We start from the raw sequence: 24,863 nt of genomic DNA on the forward strand, positions 1-24,863 counted from the left end.
AACTGTTAAGGTTCTTTCCTGATATGCAGAGGAGGAATAATATACCCTATTTTACAGAACATGGCAACATCATTCAGTCATCTGTAGTCTGAAAGCATCAGTGCTTGGTTGATTGAGGTATATTGCCAAATACTTTGCTTGGTCTTGTAAAGAGTGAAATAACAGGGAAGAACAAACTGAAACCATCTAATGGTAATCTTACAAATATATAATCTGTAGCAGCCTAAGCAGGGAAGCTTTGCTGTCATTCACATCAGTATATTTAGATTGCCCTTTGAATAGATTCCCCTTTGAACTTTGTTTATGTATTGGTTATTGTGAAGTTGCTAGTATTTTTCATTGAAAGCACCCAACTATTACCTGCCCATGGGTTTCAAGGTGTCTTTTGAGAAGCCATCTGGGCTCAGGTTCTCCAGACCTCATGACATCAAATAACTAATAACACTTGCTTATCATAAGCTTCCCATTACCAATAGAATAGGGAACATTTCCTTTATGATTGTAAGCAATTCTGTTTTTTTCTCTGAAAGCAGAAAACCACCATTATTCTTTTTTAGCATTACTTAATATTTATGCGATCACATCTAGCATCAAGACAGTAATTACTTTGAGTTTATCTCTTCCTAGTCTATCTGAACAATTTTTTCCTGTTGTCCTTTGTTTCTACTGGTTTGTTTTGGGACTGTTCTTTTGTTCTAACAAGTTCTTGATTTGGAAGGGAGGAAAAAATGTTCTGTAATGGCTATATCTTAAGTTGCTTTCATCTGTAGTCTTACCTGTGGTTACTATTAATCAAAGAAAATGCTTTAACTTTTTATTCAGTATTTCCCACTACTGAGTTGTCTTCATCTTTTGAGAGTGTTTTTAAAGACATGTGATGTAAATATATATCAGATATGTGTGTTTATATAAAAGCTATTTGAGAAAATTAAGAAATTATTTTATTTACGTGTAGTGGGTGAATTGCAGAATAAACTTGCTTCAGATTTTCATAAGATTAAAGGATATTGGTTGGATCAGATTCTTAGAAGTTCTCTGGTTCCACCTCCTGCTGAATGGTTTATTTAATTATTTTATATAAATTTTTGAATTTCTATGGGTTGCTTATCATAGCTTTCTGAAACAAAGTGGTTACAGATGTACACTGGGTAACCAAAAGACTGATACGGATATTCTTTTCCCTTTTTCAGTCAGTGAATTTGTTCCTGTTTTTCAGATATGACTTAAGTGAAATTATAGTTAGTGATTTTACATTTAAGTCTTCAGGGAAGTAACTAAAGTACATTCTTGCTTATATAACTGCTAAAATGTGTTTAGTAATGGGTATGGCCTTTAATCTTTTACTAAGCAGGGTGCTTTATGAACCTGTACATGTGTTCCTTCAGCAGATAGAACTTAGCAGTTTCATTTTTATCTTATTATTATGCCAGGAAGTGGTGGTTGACTCATTTCTTAAACGATGATAACTTGTGCATTTGAAAAGGAATTACAGTTCATTAAAATGCAGAGAAACAGCATTTGAAAATTTTGTACTTAAATTCATTAAATGTGGCTGATGTATAACAAAAAATGAAACGGAAGATGTTTTAAAACAGGTGCTTATTTTTATTTAGCTACTCCTACAGGTTATTTAGTGAATTGATGGGTAGATAGATGATGTGTAGATGTCTAAAAGTTTGGTTAAATGTCTGTTTTGAAAATATCACCTTGGTGCTCTTCTATGTCTGGCTTCTGTGAGATGTGTGCTACTTCTGGGTTGCTGTCTGTAAACATTTAAAGAACCAATGTAATGCTGTATATGGCACGGTGATGTTTTGTGAAACTTGAGCTGCTCTGAAGTCGTGCTCTCCTCCAGTCCTTTAACTGTAAAAGATGCACCCTTTACGTTGCCGCTTTCTTTTACAGCTTGCTGTAATTTGACAGATTTATTTACTTACTTAAGTACTTGAGTTACATACCTTTTGGAAATAAAATTGCATGTAATAACTTTTCTTTCTGTACATTGCATATTGCCATTGAAGTAACAGCTTGTCCTGTTTCATATTTTGTGGCCTACAATACGTCCCTATAAACAAGTGAAATAGGTTTGTGTGAGCTTGGATTAGAATCTTGAATTTTATATGGCAAATGGAAACCTGTTCAGCTTCTCAGTCTGCATGTATTTGTACATAGATGCTTCACGTATCTGCTTGTAATCACTAGATAATATCTTCTCGAAAGCAAAAAATGTTATTTGAGATCAGTGCTTTGCAGCCCATGATCATGTCAGCTGTTACCAAAATATCCTTTTTCCTACTACGCTTATGTTGCGTCAAGTTTCAGTGATCTGGAGTCATTACTTGTGTCGTACAGCTTTTCCATGCTTCTGATGGGGTTTGGCTGATGGGTTTTCTGTGTGTGGAATTAATGCAGTTACACAGGCTGCGGCTTCTGGTCTGTCTTCTGGATTATCAGTCCACGCTGAAACTACTAAACCAAACAGTTTTCCATGGGAAAAATCAAGCTGAAGAGTTTAGAAATGGTAGTGAATGAAAAATGTGCAGTGTTAATATAATCTAGTGGTGTGTGTGAGCTATTTGTGTGTTCAGCAGGGCCCTCCTGTAACTGGATCAAACTAAGCAGATTAGCCAGCAGATAGGGTTCTTCTGCATGTGAGGTTCTCTGATTTTTTTAAGATGTCAACTAGCAGTGTGCTAGAATGTACCCAGCATTTGGATCAAGAATGAAAAAGAAGAAAATTGTGCATAGGAAGCCAAATATTGGGAGGTACTACCATTAACGTTTCTATCATTGCTTCTGTGTGCAATGAAGTAAATGCTTGGTCTTACAGAAGTAACTCTGAGGTTTTTTTGGATCTTAAGTCCCAGTAGGGCTGAGATGTAACCCTTCAACGTTTAAAGATGAGAACAGCATTAGGAGTGATGCACAAGGCTGAAATGAAACTCTGCAGTCTGCAGGTTTGCCACTTGTCAATGAAATGGCACATAGATGAATCTTGCATCTACTAATTAGTCCATCACTAATGACCAAAGTGAAATGCAATGTTAGTACATTGTGTATGGGATTTTGTCCTGCCTGTTTTGTTTCCTCTGTGGTGTTTATACATAGCATGAGGGCTTTCATTAGAAGACTTCTGACCACAATAACTATGATCTTTCCTGATATTTTGTCCTTCCATAGGAGGGCGGGGTAAAAAAACCAAAACAAACAAAAAAAACCAAGGTTTTGTCCAGCTTGTAGCAGTGGCTGCTGAGAGCAGTGTAGCTGCTTGCCAAAAGCCCTGAATACTGCTGGTAAGAGTCTGCCTGTTACTTGATGGAAGTGTGCTCCTTCAGTGTATCATGCACAGAATAGCAGATATTCCACTTAAAGTCTGTGGGGCTGCGTAAGGGAAATTCAAAATACTTGACAAAAATGCATGCTGCAGCATTAGAGCATATACTAAAAAAAAAAAAAGAAAGGGAAAAATAAACTTTATCTTTTTGTTTGGTTTCTTCGTTTGTTTTCCCTTGGGAATAGCACTCACAAAATTTGACCTTGGTTAAATTCTCTCAGACCTCCCAAAGAAACCAGAAGTAGTGGTTCTTTCAAAATGCTTTGCATTGCTGTGGGAGCGAGTTATTTAAACGTCTTAGGTTGGTGGTGTTTGTGCATCTACTTCTCACAATTTTAAACTTCATTTGGAAAGAATAGCTGGATTTTATTGATAAACAGCATCTGTTGTTGATATATTTTCTGAGTATTCGTCTCAAACAAGTTGCATAAGAATTTCTGATAAAGTTAATAAAAAACAAACTGCATCTACATTGAAGAAATCCACTGTTTTTTCTGCCCTTTCATAGATGTACCTGGATTTATTGCTAGGCATACAGCCAGGAACAGTTTGGAGAGCTCACTGTACTGGAATGAAGTGCTACACGCTTCTGCCAAACATAGCTCTGAGGTGTAATTTGATGGTGTAGTTAATAGAAGCCCATTCAAAGCAAACATGCTTTTCTGTATATGATACACTAATGAATACCACTTAATCTGGAAAAGCTGTGTGTTCTAAAGATTTAAAGCATCTTTTCCTTAAGATGAATAAATCCAAATGGAAAGAATCAAAAGCTTCATAAAGATTAATGTAGGATAAGAACACTTGTCTGCTGCCTGAATATACTGCTACCTATTGATACCTGGATGTAGGGGTTATATTGGGCAGGGGATCAGACTAGGAGATCACTTTAGGCCTTTGACCCCTACTACATCAACACTAGAGTCAAGAATGCTGTGTGAATAATACCAACTGTGATTAATAATGAAATAATGCAAGTGAGGAGTACGGTGAAATAGAAGAACTGAGACTCCTGGTTCTATCTTTGGTATTGGTATGGAAATTTGTCTATCAAACATTTTTATAGACCAGCTTGGTTCAGTATTCAAACCAGATGGTTTCATTGTTGTGGTTATTCTCTGCTTGACAGTGTGTTGTTGCTTTTTGGATTGTTGTAGTGACTGACTTGACATAATTGAGATAAGGCTGGAAGAATATTTACCAACTTTCTTCATACATTTCAGCCACAACACTGAAGTCTTGGACTTCACTTCCCTTGCTTCTCTTTAACTTTTCCACTTTTCTTTAATTTTGTGACTCTTTCCTTTCTAAATAGTATGCTGTTTTCCTCTGCCCTGTTTTCCAGCAGAACTTTGTATTTGAGGTGTCCCTCTACTCTTTAGTGTTTCTCCTTTGCTGCCCACGTCTACACTTTTGTCTTTCTTCAGAAATTGGTATAAGGTGCATCTTTTGTTAAATGTCCAAAGTAAGTGGTAATACTATAAACCAGTACTCTGCTTTTTATTGGATAGGTTTAAGAAATCCTTTTAAGTTTAATTGTAGATTTAATAATGGTGTATAATCCATCGTGACTATTAACTATACACGGAAGTGTATAGACTGAATTAATTCCTTTTGTCTACTTAGGCTTTTAAAATTGTATTAAGGCATATGAGAATAAATTTGGCAAGAGCATCAACTGTGAGAAAAACGTTAGCTAATAAATGCATGTGTGTAGGAAACCAAGCTGTGTTACTGTTGACAGACACAGAATGTGTTAATCTTACGTACCTCTAACTTTTCTGAAGAGAAGTATGGCTTTTTTTTTTTTAGGTTTCCAACACAAATGAGGTAGAGGTGCTTGATACAGAAGGACAAAATTTCAGCCATTGGGTTTGGCAAAGCGTGTTCAGGGTTAGAGAACAGATTTCATTCCTTATGTGAATGCGTAAGCTGTAAACTGTTGATTTCAGAACTTGTTGCAAGTTTGTAGGGTTGGTCAATGCAAGTAGTTGAAAAAGGTTAGATCACAACTTCCAATTGGATAGAGAGAAATGAAATGAGCAAATATCACTTGGGTTCCATGCACAAGTCTAACCATGTTTAATTGGAATAATGTTGAAAACAATCTAGATTTCAAGTGATGTATTTTTTCTTTTGAGAAAAGCGAGTAATATTGCTTCCATTATGTTTGTTTTTTGCAAACTTTGGTCTCATTGGAAAACAAACCCAATTGTTATCCGTAGAACTCTATGGCTTTCCATACCAGTATTTTACTTCTTTCTTACCTTCACATCATATCTTTCCAGGAATTTTCTTACATGGGAAGAATTTATCTGAGCCACTGGGTTTGGCATTTTTTATTAGCCCAAATGAAATGAGCCTTGTTAGTGCAGTAAAACTTGGAAGTTCTGCTTTTTCATCTCATGCCTCATCAGTTCCTATCTTTAAGTTTAGATTAAGAGTAGTTATATATAAACTCAGGGAGATGTAAATGTCTGTTTCGGATGTATGCATAAATGTTCCTCTGCAAAAGAAAATATTTGCATGTTGGTTTCTTAAAGCTAGTTGTACATCATGGTGTGAAACTGAGTCTTCCCTCTAAAACTGAGGAATTAAAGGTTTACATCAAAAACACATGTAGTATAGAAGGAAATTTTGGAAAGGTATAGCCCGCAAACAGGGTAGTTCAACCTGTATTCAGATATTCCCAGCTACTTGGCAGAGGGATGCGAATAATTTGTTGTTCTAGAGTTTTCTCCACAATACATTTCTGTCTTTTTGTTGGGAAAGTATCACTCCAAATGTATAATGATGAAGGGATGTCCTCATGTCTTTAAGTGTGGGAAAAAGCCAACCCAGCAGTTACACATACAATCAGAATTGAAGTGAAAGAGCAAGTGTTGATTTTAATAAGTCTTTGTTTGTGTACACAGTTGTATTATCACAAAAGTCAAAACAAGATCTTGCTTGATATTTATTGGGAATAAACATGGGAGGGTTAAATTTTGTTACCAAGCTGTCATTAGGCCCCCACCTTTTATCTTACTGATCTCTGGGAAGCAGGTTTGTGTTTCCAATGTGCGTTTTGTGAACTTCACATCTGATTTATTTTTTTTCCTAGTTTGGAGGACAGCTAATGTTTAGGGCTCAAATACAGATGGTGACATGCAGAAGAAATTCATACTTTACACTTCAGTGAAGTCAAGAAATTTTTTTCAACAAAAAAAACAACACTAGAATAAAGCAGAAAAATAAACCTCAGAAACATTCTGTAAGCTGAAAGGCTTAACTTTTTTTTTTACACTAGAAAAGTAAAACCTATGTTATCTCTCCCTATTAGATCTAAGTGTTCTATGTGATATAGATGCTAGGTCTTATCTTCTCGGAATCTAGAATAAATGGCCGTAAGTGGTAACATCAGAGAAGCATGAGCTGTAGCCTAGAGATATATTTAAAAAGCTACTGTCCTACTGAGATACACTATTTAGTTGTTTTAAACATCAAAACATGTTACTTTATTATAGGAAGATTGCTTATGTTAAAACAAAGCAATTTCCCTAATGATTAAACAGCCCTTAGAGCATGTTAGTGGCTATTTTAGGAGACTTGTATTGAATCCTTCGGAGCTCAGGAGCAGCTGTACTGCTTGTTCCTTCTCCTTAAAGACAAGTAGAAACACAAATAATCTGTATTAACATGGGATAAAAAAATTACACATGTAAACTATGTGTTCTTTAGAATTAGTTTACCCCCAAAAAAGCTGTTTGCTTAGTTTAGTGGCTTTCCACGCTTTAAACAAACCGTAATCCTTTCTGCTCAGCAAGCTTCTTTTGGTTTTTAAGTCATGGCTTCAACATGGAGCTTCTTGAGGTGTTGCATACTGTTAGGAGACTCAGAGCTCCTGGGCTGAAAAGCTCTCCGGTCTTTTGAAAAGAACAAATAAACTTGCTTAGTGATCTGGGATGTCACCAGCTACATTCATGAGTTGTGTATGTAGAAGATGTGTATTGAACAGAACCTTTTAAGATAAATCCAAAATTCGTTGGCAGATTATGTAGAAAGCTACACCAAAACCTATTTTTAAAAGCTTAAAGTCAAAAAATAAAAATGCTAGTGAATGCCAGAGTTGTTTGCCTGTGCAGGTTTAAATTTAATCTCCTAGTGGATACAAATTTTGATTTTTTTGTTTGTTTTTTTAAATCTTCTGTTATGCTTAATTTTTTTCCTTCTTCCTCCCACCCCCAAGAGCATTGCCTCAGTTAGGTTAATGTCTACCTCTCTTCAGGAGGAAAATTTTAGTGATGAATTGGAGCTGTGTAGGAAGGACCCCCGGTGCTTCTATAATCTATGCTTGAGTTGTTGCAGAAGCTGATGTGTTTACTGACTAAAGGATATCAAAAGAAAAACAGATGTCAATGTTAAGTATGCTGCCTTGAAGAATTGCAGTTGAATCCTGCTTTTGCTAAGGAGCTGCAAATGGTAATTGAGATGTAATGGAGATGGTTACCATCTTAATGGTAATTGAGATGTTTACAGTTCAGTTAAGATCAGTCACTGTTCTTTATTCTGTGGTGCTTAACCATGGCTGATTTGTGTAAATGCATGGACTTGCTTTTGGATCAGTAGAAACTGTTTTCAGTATATGAGTTTTTATCTCCTGATGTATGCTCTGGAAAAACTGAGCTTTACAAATTGGCATCTGAAATTAGGGGGCAGTTCTGGCCTCTTGTGCATTGCTTTAATCCACCAGGAAGAAAAGTTATGTTTCATCCTGTTTTGTTTAGTGTTTCATTTTTCCAGTACTTCAAATGTAAGAGCCATGAAGCAATTAGGCTGGATATTAAAATAAAGTGTAAAGGTTAATGCTTTGTTTTTATTGAATTCGTGCTGAAATACCCTGAAAAGTAATTACCTATCCATACTTGGAATGGAAGACCAGTTGTGGAGGTGCGAAGAGAAGTTGATCGATCCCATGGTTTTTCTGAAAATGCAGGAAAGGATTGAATTAAGGGTGTTTTGGTAATGAAATGCTTGTAACTTTAATACTGGTCTTAAGGTAATCCTTTCATGTAGCTTCTTTGCTTTTAAAGCAAGTTACAGATTGAAGTTTCATATGCAATATTCACTTGATAACCTGTGGTTTGTGGATAGGAGCAAACTCTTATTTCATGCAGTCTATATTGCTTGAGCTGTGGCAGTAGTACATAGCAGTAATAGGTTGCTATTCCCTGTAGACTAGTGTTAGATTCTTTACTAGTAAATTTTGGAAGTTTAATGACAGGTATATATTGTAACTTGAAGTGTGCTTAAGTGAACATGGAATAGTCTGCCTGTGATTTTTCTGGTCTCCTTCCACAAAAAGTTCTTTGTTCCCTGTGTTTTCTCTTTTTGTTTTGGCCTGACATAATCATTGTTTTTCCTAAGTCTAGTAACAGGCTTTTTGTCTACCAAGTTATGATTTTCCTCTTAAAGACTTTAATTTTCCCTTGGAATTCAGTTCATGTGAGGTTGTTTTCCTCCCCCAGTTGCCTGCCAAAACCTTTGTGACCCGTCCCTCTGAGCTCTCTACTAACCAACTCGAATGCAGAGCATTAGCTTCCTTGGTTCAGGAGGAAGACTTTGAGACTGTAGGCACACTGTGAAGCAGTCCAAATCCAGAATTGGAAAGATGATCCTGTTTAGCCTGAAATTTAACGATCCTAAGCGGGTCGGGAGTGTGTGTGTGAATTTGCCAAAACAAACAAAAAATTACTCCCTTGCATACGTAAAAACTCTTCTTTTTATAGTGTAACTTTACTGCTGGACCAAATCTTCCTTTTTTTTTTTTGGGCGGAGAGGTGTTGGAAAAACAAACCCACCAGTCCTTAAATGGGTGATACTCTTGCTCATTCTTACACACCTGCTCCTCCAAACTGTAGTGTGACTGCTGTAAAAGGAACACACACCTCTTCATGCTTTTGGGGGGAGGATGGGGGGGGACGACCGCCGTTTTGTCAAATTGTCCCCTGAAGAGATGTGATAAAGTAAACCTCAGCCCTTCCTGTTTGGCAGAAGTGATAAAACTGAGATGAGAATTTTGTAGCGAGGGGTAATAGACATCATTACTAGGTTGTCCTTTAAGTTTCTCCTTTAATTGTGTTAAATGAAGGAAATGGTGAGATCAGTCTCTCTTCCTGCCCTGTGTAAATAGAACAGACTTGGGATATCGGACTTTTTTTGAAATCTGGTTGTTTGGGTTTGGGAAAAACAAAACAGCTAGCTGTATTTTTACAGAACCCTACATGCATGCACCCACCAAATTTTTACTAACAGTTGTTTGGTGATCCTGTCTTCAGGCACTTTATTTGAACAGTCGGTGCATAAGCTACTTTTCTTATTGTGAGTCAATTCTTTAACTTGGGGAGGGTCAGTGGGGAGAAAGGAGTCTTAAGTTACTTTGTACATAACTAGGATGGGTTCTTCTTTGACCTAAAGTCTGTCTTGATGCAGCAGCACAAGCCAGCGAGGAGACTGTCACATTTCGCCGTGAACGCAGCACATTTAGGCGTCAGGCAGTACGACGCCGGCACAATGCAGGGAGTAACCCTACCCCTCCTACATTGCTCATCGGATCACCCCTCAGGTAGGGTATCTAAATGTTCCACCATATTTAGCATGCATGCAGCAGACCACTTCTCCTCACACCCACCAGTGTTGCCAGAAAAGCACTTTTTACTTCCTTCCCCACCATAATCTCCTTGAGCTGTCACTGCATGTCACTGTGGGCTGTTGAATTGTGCATGTATATGTGGCACTATTTTCAAAATGATCAGGATAGCCAGTCTCTAACATGTCATAGTTGATTTCAGATAAATAACAAAATGAACTAATGCTAACAAACTCCATGTTTTTATCAGAAGCATTAGAAGCTTTCAAGCAAGAAAAAAAAAGATTATTCACCACTCTTCATTTTGCTTTTCTTTCGTTTAAGAGAGTAGGCCTTAGGGACTAGCATCACTTTTCATGTATATAGATAGTGAGAGATAAGCACTTCAATGAAGATAAATAATAAACAACAACAAAAAACTAAATTGTATATGCAAAGCCTCCAAATTTAAAATAAATGCAAACCATTATGTGAACATCCTGCAACTTTTTCCCAAAAAAGAAAAATAATAAATACCAATGCCTTTGTTAGAGAACGCACAGTATTGCTCAGTATTAAATCTAGTTGTGTGGCGCTGCATGCCGCTGCGATGCTTACAACGTAGTGTACACATACACCTCGGGAGTCCATAACCTTCACTGGCCCATCTGGTAACAATACTGAGCCCACTGGTATGTTACCCACAGCAGCTCTTTGTTCAGCCTGTGAGCTTGAGTAGTAGAAACGGCAACCTCAAGCTGTTTTCAAACTTACTTTCTCAGTCTTGCAGTCCTGGGGTTGCCTAGATGCTGGAGAATCTGGCAAGCAGAATGTTGCCTGTAGAGGAAAGAAGCATTTAGCCATACATATAGAGTAATTCTTAGGGTTATTCCTGCATATTTATCATGTATATGCTCTATGTTCTTAATAATGCTACTTTGAATGCTGAACTAACTTTTAACAATAGGAGCAGTCTGCTTTTATGTTTGAGGAATATTTGTGTAATTTTCCTAGCTGGAAGAAGCTATAGAAACTCTTCAGATAGAAGGAAGTACTTTAAAATAGAGGATGGGAAGGAATCTTAGTGTCTTCATGACACAACTGTTGTAGTCGAAGACGCGTTTTTAGATTTTCCTCGGGCAAGAGGTTTACAAGAATGGTTCCTAAAATCTGATAAATAAAGGCTTGGCTTCTTCCACATCAAGCGTTGAGCTAAATGTGTTTTTGCTGGCGAGTGCAGAGTGTGGTGGAAGTTAATCGTGTAATTTCAGATAAATTAGTTAAGCTTCTAGTCTTGCTGAATGTAGCTTGTTCAACACTTGTGAATTACTTCATAGTGAGGGATTTTTGGACTTCTTACTAGATCACTTCTGTTCTCTTGCATTCTTTTTCTCTTGATACACTTTTACTTGTTTTGTCTCTCTGTAAGAGGAGGGTGTTACAGCTTTGTATGTTGGTCAAATGAGAGGCTATGCAGACTAATGTGAGCTACAGAACTGTACGTTAGCAAGAAGACAGCAAGTTTTTTTTTCCTCCTAGACAGGTAGAAAGCAAGTAAAGGATTTGGCTTTAAACTGGGCTTTAGAGCTGCCTCCTGTTTGTGTGGTAGCACAGTCATTGAGGCTCCCATCCTTGAGGTGGATGTCGGTGTGAGACCGTGAGAAAAATGACTTTGACAAAAACTTCTTATTCAGACAAGATACTCGCTGAAAAAGCAAAACAAATATTCTAGCCTTGTGTTTCTGCTATGCATATTCCAGTTATCTATGTTGGCTCTTTTTTTCTAAATAAAGAAACTCTGTGCTTTGGCTGTCTGGCAAAAAGATGCACGTTTATCAAAAATACTTAAACATATGTCCAGAATCTACTACTGAGAGAGGTTGCTTTTTGTGCAGAGTGTTGTTTGTGATACCAAATGACTGTCCTGTGGCGTAGACCAGACCAGATTGTCTTAGGCCGACCAGACACTGAAGTGCTTCCAGATTTGACGTGTTCTATTTGAACTGCAAGCTGTGAAATGTATCTGGAAACTTGCATTTTTTTTTACAGTTGTGATTTCTAGATGAGTAATCTGAAAAAAACTTTCCTTTATATGGGTAACTTAGTGGGAATTTTGTGTTGCTGGAAGAAGAAAAATGCGCACAGATTTTTTACTCTAAATCCTTTCAAAATACTACAACAACTTTACTGGCATATACCCTAGTGGTGAGCTGCCTGTCTAGTTTCTAATATTGCTAACCACATGACTTCCTATATTAAACTTCTAACGATATTAGGTTTACTAACCTATAGTTGCCCTGATTATTTCTTCCTTCATTATCGCCAGCAAAACTTTGATCATCTAATCTCCTAGCTCCTGGTGTCAAACTGGGTGTCATGGAGATGGCCCCTTAGAGACTGATTTGCATCTGATATTTTTTCGTCCCCTGTTACTGCAAATGCTTCCGCTGTGGAAAGAGAGTCTTTTTAGTAAAAGAGACATAGGTATATAATGCCATTGTGATTGGCAATGATGGACACTTAAATAAAACCTGTTCTGGTAAATTCTGCTGGTTCAGTGCTAAATTCGATGTGTACCTTGCCTAGTTACTTAAGCAAACAAAACCGGCAGAAACAAAACAACCAAGTACCCTAAACATCAATAGTGTTGTGGCCACTTCAAATGTGTGTGTGGATTGGCCTCCTGTGTAGTTAATGGTGTATGCATGTGTGTCTGCTAAGAGAACTTAAGCAGCTGTATCAAGTACAATTTTATTTTAAAAATAACTTTAATTAGGCAGAGAATGTCTCTCTGCATATTTATGCCATCTTAATGCCAATGTTTTGCCTTGTTTTTATTGTGACAGCTATGGATAACCACTGAAAGGACAACTTACATACCTTTTGGTACTTAGCTACTGTTTAACGGGAGGAAGTATTGGTTAGCATTGTTTTGGTGTTGCTGATAATGCTTAAGGGAGACAATGAAGGCTGGCAAGGCTGTGAGCTTCCTTAAGGCTTCTGTTACCATGTAGTTCACTTGGAGCCTTGTCTGCAGCAGTGAAGCACTGAATTAAGCTTCAGATTCAGATATGTTATGATGATAATAACTTGCAACTTTTTTACCTCATCAGCTGTGTGCATGTCTGCTTTACTTTGCATGAGCTTTTCTTAACACCTATTCTTATAATTATTTTCTTGTTTTGCAGTGATGCTCTAACAAAAGAATTGAAAAGTAGACGTACTTGCTTATAATAATTTCTAGAACATCAGATTATAGAATCACAGAATGGTTTGGGTTGGAAGGGACCTTAAAGATCACCCAGTTTTACACCCCCCACCCCTGCCATGGGCAGGACACCTCCCACCAGACCAGGTTGCCCAGAGCCCCACCCAGCCTGGCCTTGAACGCTGCCCGGGATGGGGCATCCACAGCTTCTCTGGGCAACCTGCTCCAGGGCCTCACCACTCTGAGTAAAGAACTTCTTCCTAACATCTGATCTAAATCTTGTTTCTTTTAGTCTAAAACTCTTCCCCCTTGTCATATTGCTATTACATGCTTTTACACTGCCAATGTAAAAAAAAAAAAATAAAAAAAAAAATGTTGCTCTCTTTTTTTTTTTTTACAAGCCCCTCTTTGAGTACTGAAAGGCTGCTGTGAGGTCTGCCTGGCGCATTCTCTTCTCCAGGCAGGTACACCCCCTGAACCGAGCAAAGTCTTGCTTTTTAGGCTTCCTTGCCAACTGTGGCATCACACTGTAATCAGTGACATGTTAAAAGCAATTGGTGGTAAAGACGGTATTTCAAAAGGGAATAGTCTAATACATTCTCTATAGATTGTTAACATTTCTTTATCTTCTTTTATAAAAGGTTTTCTTAATCTGATCAAGTGTCCTCCAGCTAATGACTGATGTAACTTCTTTAAATGTAGAAAATGGAGGATGATAAAAAACACTAATGTTGCAAAGCATATATATATTTGAGATATATATATATATATAACATTTGCATTCAGGGACTTTCCCCACGTTTAATATTAAGCAGTTTAAAAAAAAAAAACACACAAAAACTATTTAACTTAGTTAAATGGGTTTATAAAATAGTTTTCCTGTGTGAAGGTTATGTAGAGGATTAACATTTTCAGGCATTGTCTACTTCTGTCTGTAAGCTTACACGTTCCTGTGAAGAACAAGTTGAATTTTAAACCCTGTTTGTTTGGTGTAGGTATGAGTCTGGGTATAGAAGAATTTCTTTGTAGTAGGTGTACTGAGTAATAAAGCTGCTGTCAGGCTGGTACTGCCAAAATAACTTTAAAATAGACCTAAAACTCTTGCCAATTAGTAAATTGGTATGCATATTCTAAATACTTAAATATAAATAAATATAAATCTGGATCTCCTGGTTTAGCTGTGGTTATCCATGAGGTCTGTGCCATTGTCTGGTAGCAAGAAAGGTGGTGTTTTGACACAAACAACAAACACAACAGCTGATGCAGTCACACCTCAATGAGCAAAAAGGACCCAGGTATTGAGAGATGACGGGAGTAACCACTTGTGTGCAGAGGTGAGATCTCAGGCTGCAGTTAGGCCAATCACTGGCAGCTTGCTTTTGCACCCACAAATTAAGACTTGTAAGAATAACATCTTCCTAGCTCACCCTTAAGTACAGAGATCAATAACACTTCCAAGAAGTAGAAAAGGAACCGCGTCTCTGTAGCTACTGGTGTAACTCGTGTCCAAATGTGTTGTATGGGATTCGTGGGTTATCTTAACCCTAATAAATGGCTACTCAATGCTATACTTTTAACTTTTCCTCTTCAAAATTAAAAAAGACTTGTTTTTCTTCACTTCCAGCTATTTCTCTTTCCTTCCCGGTAATGTCTCCCCCATCCGTGTTCTCTCGTAGCCTTCAAGATGGTCAGCAAGGCCAGCAGCCCTCCTCGCAGGCCAAAGGGCAGTCCCGCCCCCCCTCCCAGGCAGCTGTGCTCAGCGCTAGCACCTCCTTGCTGGTGAGAAATGGGAGTGTCCACTTAGAAGCATCACATGCCACTGCATCTGCTGTAGGCGGTAGCAGTTTGCACGATGGACTTGGTATGCAGGCCTTATGTAACCTTGGTGACATGGAAGTTTTTAATACGGCAGCTATCTCGGTAATAACGCGGGGAAAAAGTTAACCTTAGCTTTGTTTCTGAATCCTGTAGGTGTGCTTCGTAGAAGGCAGCGTTGCTCACAAATTCCTTGCCTATCATAATCACGTTTCCAGGCACTTTAACAAATGCACGACGGGAACCATTCTAAGGATGCACAAGTAGCGATGCTGTGAGATCTCTCATGATTTGAACAGTATAATGTGTAATACATAAGTTTTCCTGCATTATCACTGATAGTTGGGCAGAGTCATACCAACTTCTGGTTACTGAAAGGATGCTCGTTGCAGTAGCTAGGAATCATTATTCTTCCATCTTTTAAATGAGTCTGTCTTAGTTGTTCTTCAGACAAGAAATTGCCGTGTCAAGGAGGGATGTGCACCTTAAACTCGGAGATTGAGGTGGGAAGAAAACCTGGACTTTCTTGTATCAAATGCTATTGTTTTATGGAGCCTTATAGTGCCCCTTAATTCTTCATGGTTCACTTTATGTAATATTCTTAACTGTTTATTAGCTTCTCTGCAGTTAATAAAATGGCTAGGGAGAGGGAGGGTCAGGTGGCTATGGTTAGTGACTGATTGGACACATGCTGATGCAGGGGCCGATATGGAAAATTCCTGGCAGGAATCTTTGCATTTACCTGTAAGTAGCCTGAATTGATTATGACTTCAGCATTAATAGGGAATTCCTGCTCAGATTGCTATATTGGCCATCTTTATAGCTGATGATCACTAGTGACAGTACTTTGAACAGCTGTCAGTTGTGATACCATAAAAGGGAAGGTTAGATCACAAAACTGATGAGAAACGATTGTTACAGACCTTACTGTAACCCGATACTAAAAGATAATTGATTTGCCGTCATCTTTAATGGGGAAGATTTCAAGAGTTTCAAGGCTGTTACCCCTTTAAACAAGAGTTTGGTTAGCAAGTTGCCATTCTTCTTTTATATTGTAGCTAGGAGGTATAGAATTTTAATACAAGCAAAAACAACCCTGAAGTCCTCTGAGAGGTTATAAAATTTAGCTGCAGATGTGGCAAATGCACACAACCTACTTATCTGATAGTCAGGTTTTCTGTTTGTTTGTTTTGTGGCTGTAGTGCTTCTAGATAGAAAAATCAAGGCTTAGTGTGCATTTTTGAACTATGAAAGCTTACTACATAAAACTCCATGTTTCTTTATTTGATTTGGAGACACTTGTATGAAAGATTCATTGGAATACAACTGAAATTCAGCAATACTGGTTATATCCGTTCAAAGTTAATGTTAAGACTTGCTCTTAAAGCTGCCAATGTTGTATTTGAAGGATATGGTTCATGTTATCCAAAATATGATGAAGTTTTATAGAGTTAAAAATTCAATGTGCAATCTGGTTCTTCAGTCTGAATTATTTAAGTGCTTATCTTACTATGTTTTAGTGAAAATTGAAGAGAATTCTCTAAGAAATTCGCCGTTGTATTTAGGCTCTCAGGAAAGCCCTGTGTACACTTGGAATAGAGTGCAGTGGCATTGTTGGAAACCTGCATAGCTGAATTTTTCTGAAATCTTGTGTGCACTGTATTATAGGGCAGCATATCGTCATTGTGAGGCACAAAACTGGCAGGGTCTGCTCGGTTAAAATCTGATGTGTAATAGGGATTTATTCTTGTTTTGGAGCTCTAAGCATCTCTAGAAACGTTCACTGAGCGAAGGCAGTTTTCGTAGCCAAGATTTGCTTTTGTTTTAGAAAAATCAAATACTTCAGTTTCTGCAACAGTATTTAAAAATTCAGTACTGTGAACTAATGTCCTCAGACTGTATGTTTTGTGTGAAGGATGCTTTCATTAGAGCAGAGTAGCTGACAAAATGGGGCAAATTCTCACATGCTGAATTCTTCCCTCAGGATTGCCAAGGTGGGAGGATATCTTTCTTTATAGCTGGTACATGGCTTTTATCCTTAATCGGGGTGAAATAAAACTACTGCTCTATTTCCTTCAAGTCTACAGACTATTGTTTTTTCTCTGTTGTACCAAGTTAGCTCACAATGACGACCCTGTTACTTCTCTTTAAAGAGTTTGTATGTATGGTTGGGTAGCAGGAAGGTGGGGGGTGGAAACTTGTTCTGTTTTTTAAATTATATGTTGATGCTAATCAAAGCAATGCAGACAATAGGACCAATTTCTTTTTCCACTGGAAATCATTGGAACTGTCCAGGGCAGAAAAATATTGAAAATGGAGGCTGGGAAAGGAGATGGAAAACAAACGTGATTTGCAGCAACTGGAAATATAAGTGCCAAATACAATAAATGCGGAAATACATCTCTCTATTGCATGTACAATAATTTATTTTATTACAGCTCATCTGGAAGACAGGTCACGTAAACACAGCTGCTTTTTTCCACAAATGCAGTATCTGCTTCTATGTTTTTCCATTTATGTGCTGATGTAAAGCTGCATCTCTTAAGACATACATTTCTGTTTTGTTTTAAAGATGAATGTCTTCTAATTTGATTCTCTTGGCTTATTTTAGGGAGGATGAACCTTACTGGGTTATACTCAGTCTGGTAGTGACTGTACATTCTTTAAAAGTTGCTGAGTACTGTGCTGAGTGAGGAAAGATGCTTTGAGTTTTAGTCTTCTAAGTTTGAAGTAGAAAGATTTTTTCCAAATTATGCTGTTGCTTCATGAGTGGAAGGAACTAGAAAGAGTGGAGAAGAAAGCTTGATGTGGAGCAGTGAATATAAAGTGAACTGTAAGAGGAATGCAGGACAGAAAGGAGAGGTGTTAAATGAAATGTGATGATTATAGGCATGATTAATGTAGTATGAGTACAGTACACAACAAAATGTATAAAATGACTTAAATGACAGTCTTCAGCGCATAGAGTGGCAATACAAATATCCAAGTCTTGAGACATGTGGGTGTTGGGTGGGATTTTGAGTCCTTGCAGTGAAGGCAGAGTTTGTGAAGTACTTTGTAATCCAAGTACTGAACTACTAGAACAGGCGCTCAGTTCTTGAAGCTGGGATGAAATAACAGGTTATTTCTCTTAGGTCTTATATTAGGTATTATTCTTAGGTCTTCTCTTTTTCTTTGCTGGGTATATTGCTTCTGTGATTAGAGATCTAATCATCTGGAACTCTAGAATAGCACTGTGATGTTTGGCTCTTCTGGTTGTATCACATACATGCAGGTGATAGTACCTAAGATTTATTGAAGTATTTGAATTAATAAAGGCATTTGGATGGTCTTGTTGAAGATCAAAGCTTCCCATGCTGCCTCTAACAATATATATGTATGCTGATCAATTATTTGATTGAAGCAGTTTAAAAGTATTGAGAAACTGATTCTGTAATTAAGTAGACTTAATTTATTTGGGATGGATGGGGGAATATTTTCAAAGGTATGAGTAGAAGGCAAACGCTCATTTCCCATTGCTCCTGTTGAAAATATCCCTGTTGTAGTTTGTGGAGTTGTGCATAATAGACAAGTTACCCTTTTAACAAACTTCATATAGAATAAAAAGAACTGCTTTGAAGTGTCCAAACTGAAAACTCCTAAGTTTCAAAGGTCAAAATTTACCTTCAGCTGCAGTACTGAAAATGTTACTTCCTTGCATGCTACAGAGTAATCAGATTCTGATGGCTTTGTTGGTCGTCAGGAATAGGATTTAAAAAACATTTGCATGCTATCTATTACAATATTTTAATGATTCTGATGTAGATTTCAACATGTGCAAATACTGTTAGCAACATTCAGAAGTTGTTTGAGAGGTTTGAAACAGCAGTATTTATTAGCTGGAAAACCAGGAAACGTTGAAAACAAACAGACTACCACTTCAGGCAGACGCTGAGCCACTTAAGTCTTCCACGTTTCATCTTTTGTCCATACGCTCACCAGCCTGTTGCTTTCAGTGAGTCCCGTAAGTGTGGGAACGTCAGTCTGTGCAGTGTGTGAACTGTTATGTGGTTGTCTGTGGACTCGGAGGTGAGACACCTTTGTCCTCTGAAACAAGCAAGCTTGCTTCAAAGGAAGTGCAATCACCTCTTCTTCACCTCGTGTCAAAACGAACGTGTATTTCGGGGTCGTGTGCCTGAGTGTCAGTGACTGGGGTTTGTTAGTTTTGTAAGGTGCTCCAAGCAGAGCGTTGTTTGGGTGGCTTAGGCTGGGAAGAATTCACAGCTCTCCTTTCAAGGGGGGTGAAAAGTTACGAGCACTTCTGTTTAGCATACAAACCTTAGCTGTATTTCTTTATTTGTAAAATATGGCTTTGTCTGCCTCTGTTCACAGCTTGATAAAACTACAGTCCTTAGAAAAAGAGAACTTTAAGCTGCATCAGTGTGATGCTATCAAAAATATTTCAGAGAATGCTGTGGGAGAGAAATCACTAGGGTGACTGACAAATGCTGGTATATCCGTGCATGGTGAACTTTGTGAGCATTGGGATCCCGCGGAAGAGTTTGAGATTGCTGTGAGGAAACTGCTGTTACCTCACAACATGATAGCTATTCCACTGACGGGACTTGGAGTTCAGTCACAGTCTGCTGTCACACCTTATGGCTTGGTAGGGCTTGCTTCCTCAGCACCACTGAGTAGTTCTGTGATCTCGTCTGCTTTGGGTCAGTTCAGTTTTTCTGGAGTGTCTTTTGATTTTAAAAAAGGTGGGAGGCATCTTTGTTTTGTTGAGGAGCCGCGCTTTCCGTGACAGTAAGCCAACTTTCATTAGGACGTCTGTTTTAGTAGAGGGGTGAGTTGCAAGTGTGGCCAAACCTGAGTCCGTTTTGTAGTTTGTAATGCAAGCTATCAGAACTGAGTTGTTTGTCTGTCTGGAATCACCTGCTACATCTCTATTAACCAGTTTTGTTTTATCCTACCACAGCCCTGCAGTATTTGTATCAGCAACATAAATGCAGTAAACTTTGATAGACCCAAATGAATTGGGTCTGAGGGAACTATAGATACTTCCTGATGTGGATTTTTTTATGCTAAACTTTTCAAGTTTTGAAGCCTTTCTCAAGCCTTTGATGTGTATGAGTTCAGTAAACTTCTTTTGAAACAAATATACCTGATGTAGTATCTCAGCTCAAGAGAATGGGAAGTTCTGTCTTGTAACTAATACAGTCTAGTTTCTGTGACCAGCACTTCATTACTGTAGAAATCAATTTAATTTCCAGGCTCTCAATTCAGTAGTGCAGGAACATGAAGAATGTAATGTAACCCAGACAATTGTTTTTTTTTAGGGACTTTTCCCTCATAGTTTATGTATAACTTTGTCCTGACTAGAATCTGAAGTGTGTTTTCTAAAGTCTTTGTTTGCTGTTGAATGTTTTTTGTTTGGTTGTTTTTTAAGCTGATACAGTTTCAAAAACCTCCTGTATTTTTGAGGCTTTTAGTTGTGGGGAGGAAGGTTCCTAATGTATTCTACTAGATTAATTGTAGAACTTCAGTATCAACTGTAAAAACCAAAGGATACTTAACTAGTCAAAAATAGAACCCCCCCCAAATACCCTAACAAATGAATTTTCTGCTTTGTGTTTCCTCACAAATATCTGTAGCAGATGTAGCTAAATACTGGGGGAGAGCTGTTGTGTTACTGCGTTCTGTACATGACTGCTGAACTGGGTAGCTCTCTGGTCAGAAGGGTCTTTTCTTTCTTCTTTTCTTTCTTAGCACAGCTGCAGTATGTGTCTAGCTGGTCTACAGTGCCCCCCTCTGAGGGGAAAAAAGCTCTGTGCAGGTGTTTTCGATATGCCAGTATTTTTCCTTAGTTTCACATATATATGGAACTTAATTGTCTGTGGATCTGAAGAGAATCTGGAGTAGGAAGCAGTGTTTTTTCTTTTTTATAAAGAAAACAACACTGAACAGAAGCAGGCTGTGTTCTTACAGACAGTGGAAAGATTGGAAGCTCCTAGCTTGTTAGTGTTTCTCCTAGGACTACGTGTTATCCCATATCAGCAAGGGAAAGGGCTGCAGGACATGCAGCTGAGATGTACACGGTTTTCACTTCAGATGCTCCGCAGTGGGATTTCTTTTTTTGTGTTGTGTAAGCAGTTCTTAAAACATTGCACACTCTGCATTGTGAGTTGAGTGAAGAAGGCTTTTGAGCTGGAAGAGATGGAGAAGTTGGCAGGGCACCACGTATGAGGTGATTACAACTTCAGAATCAGCTTCCTGCATTCGGAGCTGGAATGTATTAAACTGACCTTCAGGGGAAATTGCAGTGCTTATCTCTATGATCAGACTGTTGTGGAGAGAAGGGCACTGTAAAAACATATTGTGAGTAAGGTTTGAGTTATAATCACAGGGTACTTTGTTATTTGTATATTTAGGAGTAGACTTGATATGGTTCCTTCAAAAAGCTTTTAATGACTTTAGGAAACTTACAGTTTCTGGAACTTCATTAGCCATAATGGTTTATCTCTGAAGTTAGTTCACAGTCTTCTGATCTCACACTAAAGTGTTTGCTTCTGGTTTTCAGAATAAATCTCTGCCTGTCATTCCTTTTTTTTAAATCTTTTTCTAGAGGTATAACTAATGAAGCATGCCTGGTCACTTTTTTCCACCCTTTGTGTTTCTTTCCGAATAGACATGTACCTCAAAAGAATTTTAATTTGGACACTTGAGGAATCTCTGCTGCAGTTAAATGCCATGATCCCTAAATGCTGATTCACTGATTGTTCTCCTGGGGTGGGGTGGGGGGGTGGGGTGAAGGCGGCGATCATGGCAAGTTGTTTTTCTGCTTATCCTCTAAGGAGGGGTGGAGAGGAGGAGCTTACATTGCATTTCTGATGCATTAATGGTGACATCTTGTAAATATGAACTTTTAGTTGAATTCAACTATTGCAGTTTACTGTGTATATGTCATGTAAAATTGTGTGAAAAAAGGCTGAGTAGCTAACGTCTGCACTGGTGACACATTCATGTGTTACCACATTTTATATTCTGACATTGACATAAATTTAAATATCTAAATTGATCTCTAGTAAGCTAATGTGTAGAAACATACTGCTAGTGGGATTAAACACCATGAAATTTTGACCTGTTCTTGACCTTTTCTTTAATAGGTAAGTTCAGTTCTACGCTCTACGAGACAGGGGGCTGCGACATGTCACTTGTGAACTTTGAGCCAGCTGCAAGAAGAGCATCTAACATCTGGTGTGTGTGAAGCCAGTCAAGAGTGGTGATTCTTGTCTTACTGTAACAAAATCTTTTTTTAATTTTAAAAGGTTATTTAGTACGAACTACCAGGAAAAAATAGTTTTCCATGTATTTTTCCTTTTGAAACCTAAGTGATTTTTAGTAGAAGGTGACAGTAATTGCAGAAATAATCTTTTCCACTTAAGCAAATCCTGGGAAATGAAGATTAATATTAGTTTCAGCAGTAAACGTCCAAACCGAGAATTTGACAAATGCAGTTTTGATTGGCTTAATGGGAGTCTTCCTTAAAGAATTTATCCCAGGTTTGTGGAAAGTAGGGAGCTATTAACTTATTTAAAAGTGAACTTCCAATTGTGAAGCAAATGTAAACTGATAAATTTGTTCTTGAGTTCATAGATGGCGTGAAACAATACAGGGAAGTCTTAACATGCCTGTGGTTAAAATTTGATTTACAGTTGAAATAGCCAGCTACGTACTGGAAAGTTCATCTGCTCTTGGAAAGATACGCTTCCTTTCTCTGTAGGGACAGGAGGCAGAAGAAGGAAAAAACAAGCCAAAGCGTTCCCTTCAAAATCTGCTTTACTATCTAGAACTGCTCTGAAACTATTGCATCATGCTGAATGTTTAAAAACTCCTACCATATGTAGGTGGAATAGCTATCAGATTTAAGGAGTAATGGATTTCAAAGCTCCTGTCTTCAAATCTTTCCTGTGAAAGTGTGCAAGCGCTTCCTGTAGAGTGGAACTTTGAGGAAAAAGTTCTGTATTCCTTGCACAAAGCTGCCAATGCCTGCCTCTGCTGCTTGCATGTTCCAGATGCAATGGCTTTGCTGATGGCTGCTGTTATGAAGCTGTACATGCTAATGGAAGGAACAAACTGTTCACATCCAAATAATCAGATTTCTTTTTTAGGGAGTAGTTGAGTTTGAGTAAAATAAAATTATTAACAAAGACTCTTTATCTTATGTTAAGGTAAGGAACTGAAGGAAGCTTGCATAAGTTTGATACCAGTCTTACAGCCATGTAATTTATATGTAAAACATACAGCCAAAAGCTATACAAAACTGGGGAAAAAAGCAGTGGTTGGATATGGACTATTACACAACAAGAAAAATTTCTTCTCATTAACAAATGGAAGTTGTAAAGTAATTTTATTCTTCTTTTGCTTAAAGTTCTTTTTTTCTAAAGCTATTTAAGTTTAAGTAACTTGGTATGCTTGTGTTAAATATGTATTATTTTTGGCAGTTTTAGGACTTGGTAAAAAGAGCATAATTAACAAACTGTCTGTGAATATACAGCAGACACATCACTCCTTTAGAGGTACGTGATGCGTGTTTGCACATGAGTAGCTAACATTATAAAACATATTTGTTTCTTTAAAGTGGAGTAATTTCCATCATGATAATCCGTGTAGACAACTAATGGACTACCTGGTCAAATCACGTGTTCAGTAAGTTATACCAAGCATAAAAGTATTCTGATCTATAGCTACAAACTTTATCCCAGTACACAAGACCGTTGTCAAGGTTTATTTTCTTTCTTGGTTGTGTGTTAGGCCTTTACAAACTGGATACGTGTATTTAAAATACATGTGTTCTAAGGAAAAAGAGGAACACGTTTTGCTAAAATTTGCAAGTGGTCAAAATTAGTTTAGGAGACTTTTGAAATCAAATGTAGTTTTATAATATGAAGTCTTTCCCCCTGTTCTTATAGTGACACGGACTCTCACGTATCGAGTTCTACCTCAGTTCGCTTTTACCCACATGATCTAGTAAGTTTTTCTTATCTATTTTTAAGCATGCCAAAAATCAGAAGACTTTCCAGTTCTATATATCACTGATTAATCATTGTATGTAGTAGCTCTTTGTTCTTAAGAAGGGTTTTTGCCTGGATTTCAATGAGATAAACTGTTACTGTTTTGCTGTCTTCGTATATACATGCAAATTTATCATTCTGGATGGTAGTTTAAAATTTAAACGAAGATTGTTTCTTGTGATCTAAAGCATGGTAATGTGAATCTAAATCACATGGAAACTGGATGTTCTGAGATACTTTATCATGGTTTCCAGAGATTGCTGGACAATGTGGATGGAGTTGTATTTCTGTGCACTGCTAAGATACGCAGGTCGTGGAAAGAATAAACTTTGTGTTTGTGTTCTGAACGAAGGAAACGTTAGCAATTTCCCTGAATGGATTTTTAGACATTTACCACTGGAATCTGTGGTACAAAGTTTAATTCTAATAGAAGGAGTGATCAGGAGAAAAAAGGCAGAGGCTTACACTGTTTCATACCGCAAGTAGCTTTAGAAAGTCATTAGTTTGGTGATGTCAACCTTTTATATTGTTGCTGAGTCCAGATGTATATGTGCTTGAAGTGTGCTATTGCTCTGTCACGAAAACATTGCAAATGGTCATGATTCTTAAGGTTGTGATTCTTAGATTAGGAAGTTAAAGTGAAGTATGTGGAAGTATCTAATAACCTAGTCAAGAGGGAAGATGAAATTTTTTAGTATTTCTCAGAAGAATGAGAAACTTCCATTTGCCTGACCATGCTTTTGATCAAGGATGTCTTCACCTAGTGCCTGCCAGAACTTTGATTTCCAGCCCCCAATGTGTGCCTGTTGTTTTGGCAATGTGGTTCCATTTGGGGAGGGAAGA

General features: G+C 37.8%; 1 protein-coding gene across 13 annotated transcripts in view; it reads left to right on the top strand.

Annotated features, from left to right (window-relative positions):
* PCNX1 (pecanex 1) overlaps positions 1 to 24,863 on the top strand; it is an 89,248-nt gene that overhangs the window by 28,553 nt on the left and 35,832 nt on the right. For 8 of the 13 annotated variants that reach the window (XR_013952331.1, XM_080595918.1, XM_080595916.1 and 5 more), the window contains 4 exons: positions 9,806 to 9,938; positions 14,826 to 15,010; positions 22,113 to 22,203; positions 23,919 to 23,976. Coding sequence is in view for 12 of the 13 variants with exons in the window: in XM_080595918.1 (XP_080452044.1) it covers positions 9,806 to 9,938; positions 14,826 to 15,010; positions 22,113 to 22,203; positions 23,919 to 23,976 (467 nt within the window). In the remaining variant the exon portion in view is untranslated. The remainder of the gene's footprint in view (positions 1 to 9,805; positions 9,939 to 14,825; positions 15,011 to 22,112; positions 22,204 to 23,918; positions 23,977 to 24,863) is intronic. The other 5 variants (XM_080595919.1, XM_080595909.1, XM_080595910.1 and 2 more) reach the window with 3 other exon arrangements.

The sequence above is a fragment of the Anser brachyrhynchus genome (genome assembly GCF_964034855.1).
Source record: "Anser brachyrhynchus genome assembly, chromosome: 5".
Classification (NCBI taxonomy): Eukaryota; Metazoa; Chordata; class Aves; order Anseriformes; family Anatidae; genus Anser; species Anser brachyrhynchus.